At 44.8% G+C, this 11143-nt stretch overlaps 1 protein-coding gene across 1 annotated transcript; it reads right to left on the minus strand.

Annotated features, from left to right (window-relative positions):
• Positions 1-2040: 2040 nt before the first annotated feature.
• Positions 2041-5480, minus strand: LOC123032108 (galanin peptides-like). Its single transcript, XM_044447756.1, has 5 exons — positions 5400-5480; positions 4043-4097; positions 3447-3572; positions 3284-3358; positions 2041-2145 (listed from the first exon to the last, which is right to left on the minus strand). Exons 1-5 carry the CDS (start codon positions 5478-5480, stop codon positions 2084-2086), a joined length of 399 nt encoding a protein of 132 aa, XP_044303691.1. The 3' UTR covers positions 2041-2083.
• Between the last annotated feature and the right edge of the window lie 5663 nt (positions 5481-11143).

Here is an 11143-nt window from a genome sequence, read left to right on the forward strand (position 1 = left end):
CCTGCCAATGCGCTGGGTCTGGAGACAAATTCTGAGGGCCACTTGCATCGCCCCAGTTTCTGTTCGTCGCATACATCCTCCCTCAAGAGTTGGGGCAACCCAGACTGTACTTTTCCCAGCGCTTCACAGAACAGCCCAACTCCCTGCTCTGATCTCAGCTACCTCAACTGTGGCTTGTTGACGTGTTCCTCCTAATGAACCCAACATTAATGAGGCCCAGGGAGAAGTGAGACCACCCAGCAGCCCATTCTCCATTGACAACCAGGCGATGAATCAGCTCGTGGCGTGGTTGCTGTTTGCATTAGTGGCAGCGTTGACGGAGACCTTTCAAGAGGGGTTGAGGGAAATCCAATAGAGATGGCTGGATAATGAGAAACAAGAAGAAAGCAAGCAATCTAATTTCCCTGGCTTGTTAACACTCACATCATCTTCTCTCCACACACACACACAAACTTTTGAAAAAATCTATTGCTTATGTTTGACTTTCATGATCATGTTCCTGTCTCTACCTTTTCTTCTGTTGTTCTTTTATGTTTCCTGCTATTTCTCTCTGCATGGTTCCCTCTTCCTCATCAACAACTTCCTCATCAACAACTCCTAGTCCAAAACAGGCCTCTGGTGCTTTCTTAGTGTATTTGTGTGTTTCATTTTTGTCCCTTCAGCTTCAGGTGCAATCAAACCCATTTCTCCCTTTGAATTTAATGGTGCATTGATTATTACAGGTACATTCCTCCTTTTTTCCTCTTGTAAGGAACCCAGCATGGTTTACATAGTGGTCTTTCTTTACATTTTATCATCACAACAGGCTTGGCTCAGAGTCCTTGACTGGCCCCACCCCATAAGCTTCATGGCAAGGTGGAGACTGAAAGCGCAACCTCCCGGGTGCCATTCAGCCCGGCTCTCACTGTGCCACACCAGCTGGCTGTGTGCTTTTCATTCCTTGCAGTTTTGCCATCACACCTTTGGGGAGGTTCTCCCTACAGCCATGAGGCCTAGTGACTTTTCAGCTCTCAGCTTCATTTATAGTGGGAGACAAGACAAGTGGACCTGCAGCAAAATACCCCAAGTTGGAGTTCTCCTTCTCAGTGTTATCAGCTGTGTGTTCTTTCACAATGTTCAGTTCCCCCTTGCCTGGTTTCCATGTCCCCATTCCTGGCATAAGTCAGCCAGAGCTGCATCCCCCAGGGGGCCTGCAGGCACCATCACACACACGGGCACCTCCCATGGCACCCACAAAGAACTTAATTGCAGGCACCTGAAGAACTTAATTGCTTTTATTTGTTCAATTCATTAATACTCATGCATGGATTTGTAGGAAATGCAAACAACCATCTAGGCTACAGCAAAAGCAGACCAAATATCCAAATAAGTATTCATTTGAAATTGATGTTTATAAGCTACTTGTTCCTATATTGAAAGCATTGTAAGGTCATCAGTCCTTTGCATTATACGAATTGTATTTATCAGACTTTTGGCTGTCAAAAGGACACAGAGAATTCTTCAGTGCACACTCTGTGTGTGTGTTTAAGTAGAAGAGTCACATGTGGATGAAGAGGGCACCAACTCACATAACTTTTGTTAAAATTTACTTTTCTGGATGCACCCTTAGAAACAACTATTGTTTAAATAGAAATACAAGACATCTCACCAGAGTGAGGAAGCCTGACCAGGTGACCTGTTTGGCCACTCAGTGAGCTGCCCAGGTGTGAGCACCTGAAGGGCAACCTCAAGGCTTACTACTACTAGTACTACTACTACTGACAACTAAGCCTTGGGAGAAGCTGGCTTTGGAATGGGAAAAAGAGTGGTGGGAAAGGCGGCTGGGCCAGGCAACAAAGGGGACCTGGCCTTCTGAAGAACCCCGAAAGGCCAGGCTGAGGCCTGAAGCAGCCTGGACTGGGAATGAACTGGGGGTTCTGCACCCCTGGCTGTGGATAGTTGGGCCAGGGGCACAGGAATGGGGGGCCGGAGCAAATCGCGGCATAGCAGAGTATCGGAATAGAAGAGCTTTCTGAGTCTGAGCAGAGCGGTGGGGAGGGGTTTCTGGCACTCGCAAGCAGCCCTGAGGGAGGCGGATCGCAGGTCACTGCTGCTGCATGGATTCTTCCGGGAGACGAAGGGGCAGGCGTGAGGTAGCTCTCTGATCTGTCGAATAAAGCCAGAGAAAGATTTTGAGCAGTTTCCTATCCCAACAAGTTCCTCCTCCTTGATACGATGCTTTTGCAAAGAGGACACTCCCCGGGATACGTGAGTGCGGGATGCAGCCTGGGATTTATCCCTCCAGTTCCTTCTTTGTAATAATTGTAATAAGAATAGTTGTTAGTAGTCGCATGATTAAATTTCTTAGATGCCTTTCTAGAAGAAAAGAATCGAGGTGACTTATCATAGCATTCGAACATATTTGACAATTTGACTGACACATTAGACAGTTTTTCACTTGCCAACAAATCCCTGAGAATGGAGGAAAGTCTTAAACTGGTACTGAAGAGATCACCATGTGGCCACAGGATAGATCTCATGGGGGATGGTATTCCATAATCAAAAGCTACCACTGAGAAGGCCCTCGCTGACAGCAATCCTCCAAACTCTTTCCGATAAGGCACTTGCAATCCTCACAGTGTAATAAGTGTTATTAGAAAAAGAATGGTTATGATTAGAAAGAATCAGGACTTACATGGGCAAACAGTGTTGAAGTTCCCAGTCCCCAGTCATTTGAACCCAAGCTCCATCAGTAAACCTAGCAGAGACTTAAAATGTTTATTCCCTGGCACCCCACAAATAAACTTTGGAATAGCATGATCTGGGGACTAATCCTTCAAGTCACAAACAATAATTATCCCCGGATCCCAATAAATTCATCTGAGAAACCCAGAGTCCAGTATGTCTGGACAGCATCAAGTTAGGAAAGACCGGTCTAGAGCAGGGGTTGGCACAAAGTCGATTTCCAGATATTTTGGACTTCAGCTCCCAGAAGTCCCTGCCAGCATAACCAATGGTCAGGAATACTGGGAGCTGAAGTCCAAAACATCTGGAAATTGACTTTGAGCCCATCCTTGACCCAGAACATAGGAGTTGGTCTTATACTGAGTTTACCATTGGTCTACACCAGAGAGCACCTCCCCTGGACTTCAGATATAGGTTTTGTCCAGCCCTACTCAGAGATAATTTGAGAATTTCCTACAGCCTGTCTTCATTGAGAAGTCCAGGTTTCCCATCCTATTCTGCCCAAATAAACACATGCACATACCATTCTCCTCCCAGAGTAGCTGGAGTCTGTCCTCACCTTGGAGGTTCAAGTAGGAAAGGAAATCCATCAGGATTTGCAGGATGTGGTCGTCTGCACGCTGGGCCGCATGCACTGAGAGAGAGGAAATGGAGTTGAAGGGAAAGGGTGACGAAATGGAGAATACAAGAAAGGGCAGAGGAGCCAGCTCAGGTGTGCTCACCTAAGGAATCCGGCCCGAGAGAATACAAGTCCTGCATAGCATCTCGTTTACCAGCCAAGCCTCCTCTGTTGGGCAGTGTCTGCTGGGCATCTGCTTTGGGGAGATGAGAGTGGAAAGGAAGAAGTGCTGCAGGTTACATAAAAACGAAATAGATAGATAGAACCATGCTTATCAGCATACAAGGACGATAATTGCTGTATCTCCTTTAGGTTTCCCGAGTTCTTCCTTTCTTGTTCATCTGCTACATAACCTCTAGGTGGAGCTGTGCTATCAAACACACAAGGAGAAACAGCACCATTGCACCCATTCTAAAATAACGCCCTATTTTTCCCATTCTAAAAAAAAAAAAAAAGGCGAGGAAAGTGCCCTGAAAAGGCAGAAATGAAACTGGAGGATTGTGACAAGGAATCAAGTAGAGAACCATTCTTGGTAAAGTAGAACACTTGGTCACCCAGACTTCTGGCAGTAAAGCATAATTATAGGGACTTGCTCTCAGGTAAGCGCAAATGGCAGTGCAACCATACAGATGATCTTAGCCCTTCCCGGATGGTTTGGTCACACCCTTCTCATGACAACCAAATTCTGAATTGACTTACGGGGTCCCAGCAGATAGCCGGCACTGTTGAGGGTCCATCCACGTTTGTCCTTGGGCTGCAGAAACAAGAAGAGGAAAGGTTACCTAGTCATGTCATCACCTAACTTGTTCCACAAAGATACTCCTATGAAAGAAAGAGGTGTGTGTGTAAAGAGTGAGGGTTGTCTATTTTAATTTCCCAATCCCCCTAACATGGCATTGTTCCCAGGCACTGTGGGAACCGAAAATGGCAGCTCCCAGCAGGAGGCTGGGAACTTGAATTGCCCACAATGCCCTGAAACACCTGTGGCCATGGAGCTGTCTATGCATACAAACCCACTGCTGCCCCCCTCCCTTCCCCCAAAGGTAAGGCTAAATCAATGCACATTTACAAGGCACTTTCCCCCAAGTGCTCAAACTTACACTACCTCAATAAACCTTAGGACAAGCCTAAGATATAGGCTGGCATTATTATTATTTCCCCTGTTAGCAGTTGAGGAGATGGATGCTGAGATTAAGCAATCTCACTGCCTGACTGAAGACTGCCCAGGAAGAGTGTGTGTTAAATGTAATCTGAAGCTGAGGAAGCGGGGAAGAACAAGCAGGAGATTCAGCTCCTATTTAATGCCCCAACCCATCAGATTGCTAGCTCTCAAAAGCAGGAGCCAGGGGCAGAAATTCTAGGGGACAAATGGGTGGGTTTTTCTGCCAACCGCAAAATGAAAGCAAACAAGATCTGCCTTGGTCTCACATCAAGGAAGTGATAAGAAGAAACTCTTCCTGAGAGAAAGAAGAGGCATTGTGCTACTCTAGCAGGGAAACGGTTTTCCATAGTCTGAGCAAAGATGGAAGAACCACAGGGGGGAATGTAGAATGGCAGGGATTGGGGTGCTGTGTGGATGCCCCATAAAAAATGAGTGAACAAAACAAGACAAATATATATCGAACACCTAGTATGGGAGCACCTGGAGAAATCCAAGATCTACGGAGCCATTCTGCACAGCTCCAGAAAATCACTCACAGCCCTCCAGTTATTTTGACCCTCAGCACCCTTACCCCGCACTACTAGCTATTTGGAGGGATGCAGCATAAATATCAGGACAAATATCAGGGTGGAAAGATCAAAAGGCAAGACTGGTCATGCTTCTAGTCATTATTGTGAAATCAACCTGCCTTGCTAATGAAATTTAATGGAGTGGGGAGAGATCTGGATGACAACATCTTCCACTTGTAACCTTCCCACATTTCTCCCCACTTCCTCTGTCTTTTTTACTGCCAGAAAAAAAAATCAGCTATAGTGGAAATTACAGACTAGCTTCTAGAGGGATTTCCAGGAACTATGTTTGATGGGATGGGTTCAGGGCTTTGATATAACTCACCACAAGAGCGATTCCAAAGCATTCTCCAAATGCCCCATACAAGAGCAAAGTCAGACAGAACAGGGATCGAGAGCACCACATCTGCACGAGAGAAAGAACAAAAGCCAAGGAAGCGTTTTATTTTCCAACCTCATTTTATTCCTGCTAAATCACATCCCCACTGCCATCTCTGCTCAAGCAGGCTTTTGAAGCAGGAAGGAAGGAATCCCACAGCCTCCTTGCAGGTAGGACAGGTTGGAGTCCAGACTCCACCCTCAGAAATGCTGCCTGGGGTCAGAGCTGAGACCCCGACTTTGGATGGTCCCCCCTCACAGCCAGCACAGATCTTTCCATGCCAGCTGGGCTCCGGAGTGGAAAACGCTATTGAGAGCTAGCATGAGGGAGAGGCATTGCTGCAGGTGGAGAAGGGAGGCATGAAGCAGTGCCGTCTTTCAAGGAAAACTGGCCGTGCGTCCACCTCTCCTCCTAGTGAGGACGGGACAACATGGCTGTGGCAGTCCTCTTCCAGCTTCTCCTCTTGCCTTCCATTGGATGCCCACAAGTCTGGCATGCTGGGCAGCCAGCTTGTATGGTGCCCTTAGCAGCCTGCAAACCATTTTGATCGCAGCCCATAATGCGAAAAGTGAAAGCCCCAAAGGCGGCAGGCTGGTAAATCTGCATCTTTAACATCTGAGAAGAGCAATGAAGAGTTTTTGCATAAAGACAACACAGGCATTTGCAGAAAAGCTTTTGTGGACACTGTAGCCAGAATAAACTTACCTGTCTGTAAGATGCCGCAAGATTCTTTGCTGTTTCTGTTGCAAGGAACTAAGCTGGCAGCCCTAATCCTGTTAGATAGAGGGAAAGGCCATCAACTCCCAGCATGAGCCAGCCAGCTTGAGCTGCACCCAGTTTGTTATTCACTGAGCTTCAGGCAGGGCCATATCTAAGTATTTTGGATAACCTCCCCCCACCCCCCTGCAAGGCTATGGCTATTAGTTCCCGAAAAGCCTAAAGTGTATTTGGGCATGTGGAGGAGCCCCAAGTTTCCTGGGGAACCAATCAACCCAGCCCGTTTTAGGGAGACAGGGCAGGTCTCTCACTACTCCATCCGCTCTGCATCCCCAAAGTCAGCAAGCTGGCTGGCTCGCCTTGGTGCCTCTAGCACTAGGGAACTTAATGCCATTTAAATCTGCACTCAGCAGTGGTCTGGACTGGCCCCTGGGGCCCTTTCCCTTACTGTGCCCAAACCTTGCCCAGCCCTTCGCCTGGCGTTGTTTCATGGCCTGAACCTCTTTGTGTGCTGGGCCTGTTTTGTTCCCCCTAGGAGCACCCTGAGAGCCTCGCACTCCTGCCCCACCCTATTTGAAGGCTACCAGATACAAAATGCCTCCACAATGCCTATCCACCTGAAATATTGTACAGGCTTGCCACATTTCCCCCCGACTGTGCTCCCGCAACTTTTCTCAGCTGCTCTATGGACAGATATTCGAGAAGCAAAGCCTTCCCGTCACTGCATTAAGTCACAAAAAGCTGTGCCTGTTGAATGCCTACCAGGCCAGCCCAGAAAAAAGAAAACCCACATGGCAATCCTGCTGTACCCATATTCTTACCTTTTAACAGTCTGTAAATTCTGTAAGTCTGTAAAGGCTTCGACGAATGGGGCGGCATAGAAATTTTCTAAATAAAATAAATAAAAAATAAAATAAAATAAATCAATTTCCTAATCACCAACAATCAAACAGTGACCCTAACCCAAACCCCCCTCATAGATTTGAGGAACCTGTACCTTGAAATCTGTCTTGAGTTTCTGGGTCTCTTGATCCCAGAGATAGGGGAAGACCTAGGATTTATAGAGGAAGGGAGCTCGGATTGGGGCACGTCATTACTCCACAGACAAAAGATTGCAGGGTTGTGTGCATAATTGTCTGTAATGGTCCCTTGAGTCCCCACTGGATGTGGGGGGTGAGTTGCTCCACTCTCTTTTAATGCAGAACCTATTTGTATTCTTTGTCAGAAAATGGGTGGAAAATTAGGGGTAATTAGCTCTAATTGACTCCTCAAAGTGGAGGAAGGTAACTGGAAGTAGTAGATACATTCCATGTTGACTTACTAATTTTGAAAAAAGGAAAACTAAGAGTTCCGTTTCCAGATCCTCCCTCTTTAACTAAGAACCCACTGGTTATCTGGCTGCATCAAATGTCAGACCCACCTTCCCCAACCTGGTGCTCTCCAAATATTTTGGCCATACGGGCTGGGGCTGATGGGGGCTCTAGTCTAAACCATCTGCAAGGCACCATGTTATGGATGAAACACACAACAGCACACACATACGCATGCACAAACATATCGCTGTGGGTAAATGTTCCCAGAGATCACAAATGCACAGAGCTTCCCATACAAAATGCACTTTAGGATGGACTTGCCAATTCAATTGCGCTGCTCCTCCAGTCTCTGGTTCGCATTTCTCCAACATGGCTCTGCCTTTGTGATTCATGGTCCAAGTTCAGGGACAGGTAGGAGGCATATCTAGAGCTACCGGTGGATGATGGAAGTCTGGGTCAATTCATTTAACAACAGTGACAACAAAACGACTACTCTCCTCTCCCGGTTCTAAATTACGCTGCGGAAAAGAAGAAAGTTGAATGGAATCAGGTGAGGAATTTTGGTGTGTGGGAGGACTGTAAACTTCATTCAGTTTTGGTATTCAGAACCATTTCCAGGGCTCCTGGCATTTCTGCATGTGCATGTTTTGCATTGAGCTACGACTACTGAATCTTAAGGCTGTTCTGCAAAAAGCAAAGTGGATCAGCCAAGGAAGATGGTTTATCCAGAGTCTCTCTCTCTTTCCCTCTCTCTCTCTCTCACACACACAGGCCTTGGTCCATCTAGTCCATTATTGCTGGCACTGACTGACAGCAGCACTCCGGAGTTCAGGAATATTTTCGAACCCAGGATCTTCTGCAAGCAAAGCACGTGCTCTGCCACTAAGTTACAAACCTCACGAATCTGAAGTCTTGCCCACCCTGCCTTAAAGGATAAAGAGCCGCTAACATTTCACATCATTCTGCTTAGGACGTAGTGTCAGATTACATAGATAGATCTAGGTGACCTGAGCTATAGAAAACTAAGGACTTTTCTACATGAGGTCTTTATCATGCAGTCATCATTCCCAAATCACAGTTACTTACACTTTCTTCTGATGTTACTATAACCCTCCAATTTCACTTCTGTGTCTAACCAGCACTTTTGGCAACTTTTTTTAGAACAGGAAGAATGTGGCATTTAATAGGGAGTGCAAAAGAAACGGTTTTTGACCAGTTTTACAAATGCAGAAAAGGGTAAAGTGATCAAGGGGCTGGAAGAGCTTCCCTTTGAAGAAAGGTTATAACTTCTGGGAGTGTTCAGCTTTGAGAAGAGGGGAAGGGAGACAAGACAGAAGTGTACAAAATGATGTATGGCATAGAGACATTTTTCCTTCCTTTCACACCATACTTGAACCTGGGATAATCCCATGACTGGTGTGAGATAAAGGGAAAACAGTGCAAGGTTAGAATCTGATCAGAAGACCATAGCTGGAAAGCTTTTGCTGTGAGATTCCTTCAACAGAACAGCCTTGCTGATTTAGTTTCCCATGCCACGATGACAGCCTGCTAGCCTGAGATCCTGTCTGTTGATTGTCATCTGCCAATTAAAAATTCAATGAAAGTTGTAAATTTGTTCAGAAGCAAACAAATGTTTGAAACTGAGCAGTGCACACGACTTCAAAACAGTTGAGTTCCATAAAGGAAAACAGACCCTGTTTTCTAGCCACCAGTCAGTTTCTGTATAACCTAAAAGCCTGTTTAATCTGGGAAGTTAAGCAGGGGCAAACTTAGTTAGAATCTGGATGGGTGACTTGGGTGTATGATTCTATGATTATTGATGTCAACTACCCAGAGAGCTTTGGTCATGGGTGATATAGAAATGTTGGGAATATTTGGTCCTCTACATTGTAGTCTTGCAATTCCCACCAGTCCAAAGTAGCATAGTCAATGGCCAGGGATGATGGAAGTTGCAGAATCTTTTTGGTTTTGTGTTTTAAACTCACACTAAAAAAATAATTTTTACAGAGGACTTTACTTCCATATACCTGATGAAAATCTGGCAATAGAGAAAGGAAGATGGGAGACCAAGATCAGCACAGCTCCACTTCTTTAAAGTTTCTTTTAGTAGAATGGAACCCATGAAGCTCACTCCTGCTTTTCACAAAGCTCTTCCATTGAATGGTAATTGGCATCCTGGCCTTTCATCTTCACTCCTTGGTTTTAAGTGCCTGCATGGAGACCCTGCATGCTAGCAGCACAATTAGAGCCCCCGTGTGACTCCAGGCCGGAACCACTAAGGCCTTTGAAAGCCTTCTGAAGGGCTTTTGAGAAGGAAAAAGGCAGCCTGGATTCATGATTCCTGCTTGCAGTGGTATGTTAACCCAATGTCTGGACTGGCTCGCTGGAAGCTAATAGGCCCTTCTAACTCTTCTTCAAATGTGCCAAAAGCCTTTTTGTTCGTCTACTGCTACTTGCTCATTGTAATAGTTTATGAAGGGGCTGTCATGCAGCACTCCTGGGTCCTACTTTCATGAAGACTTTTCTGTGATGGCATGGTATAGAAAAGTTTTAAATAAAATAAATTAATTAATAATGGAGGGTGGTGATTTGGGAAGAGCGCAGAAAAGGGTTGCCAGTCAGCCAGAATGCCGTCTCCTTGGTCGCAGAGAATGGAAAGATGTGCAGTGAGCAGACGGGCAGAGATTCAGCGAAACCATCCCTGCCTTTACGGTTACATGCACGTGCTATGAATACATATAACTGTATTGCAAAGACAAAAAGACACGATATAAATATAGATAGTTGTTATTATGTTACATCTATACCTTACCTTTAGAAATCCAAGGCAGTTTACAAGTTGTATTATTGTTTGCTGATAGACAACAAGAACATTGTTGACAAAGTCTTACAATTTGTGTCAGTTGCAGTATGGTTTACATTGTAAAATGCCCATGTAGTTTATGTTGGAATGGTCCCACCTTGATCGAAGGCAAGAACTAGAGAACATTACAAGAATCTAAAACAAACAAACAAACAAACAAAGACAAGATGAACCTTAAGTGAAATTATTTTACAATATGGGAACAAAGCAGAGAACACTGGGTTTGAAGTTATAAAACAAGTCGCTTCAATGAAGGTGAAGGAAGTTTTCATTAAAGAATGAGGCTATAAGGATTCTGAATCTGGTTACTGCAATTCCAAGGTTTAAATTATAGAATTTATTCTATATTTTTTGAGTTTGATTATTATTACATTGCATTTATATCCTGTTTATATATTCTGTGGAACTCAGCTAATTCTAACTGATACCTAGTTATTCCACCCTTTCGGGATTTTGGGATATGGTGCACTAGAATTCTGGGAGTATATTATATTTTGATTCTTTTTAATTTAAAAAAAATTTGGGGACTTTATTACATGAAAGTAATGTGATAACATGGTCATTTTTAGAAAATCCAACTGTCTTTTTAACAACTGAGATTGAAATATGCAACTCACTTAGTAGGAACAGCAGGCTAAAAACAAAAAACAAAACCTTTACGTGGACCTTTTTGGAATCTTGTTGTATTTAGTGTTCTATGCATAAGTAAAAGCCAGACATTCTAAGCACTGTTTGAATGCTAAAAAGAAGTAACTGAATTGTTTTGTAGTGTTTGAAATGTTTGGTGTCTGAAATTG

Source organism: Varanus komodoensis, unplaced genomic scaffold, assembly GCF_004798865.1.
Source record: "Varanus komodoensis strain SLA01 unplaced genomic scaffold, ASM479886v1 scaffold53, whole genome shotgun sequence".
Classification (NCBI taxonomy): Eukaryota; Metazoa; Chordata; class Lepidosauria; order Squamata; family Varanidae; genus Varanus; species Varanus komodoensis.

Excerpts from the sequence above, each read along its gene's own strand:
- LOC123032108 (XM_044447756.1), bottom strand. The coding sequence starts at position 5,480 with ATGTGGTGCTCTCGATCCCTGTTCTGTCTGACTTTGCTCTTGTATGGG. Across the intron at positions 4,098-5,399 it reads GCTTTGGAATCGCTCTTGTG|CCCAAGGACAAACGTGGATG; the intron begins GTGAGTTATATC and ends TTGTTTCTGCAG. Across the intron at positions 3,573-4,042 it reads CGGCTATCTGCTGGGACCCC|CACTTCTTCCTTTCCACTCT; the intron begins GTAAGTCAATTC and ends TGTAACCTGCAG.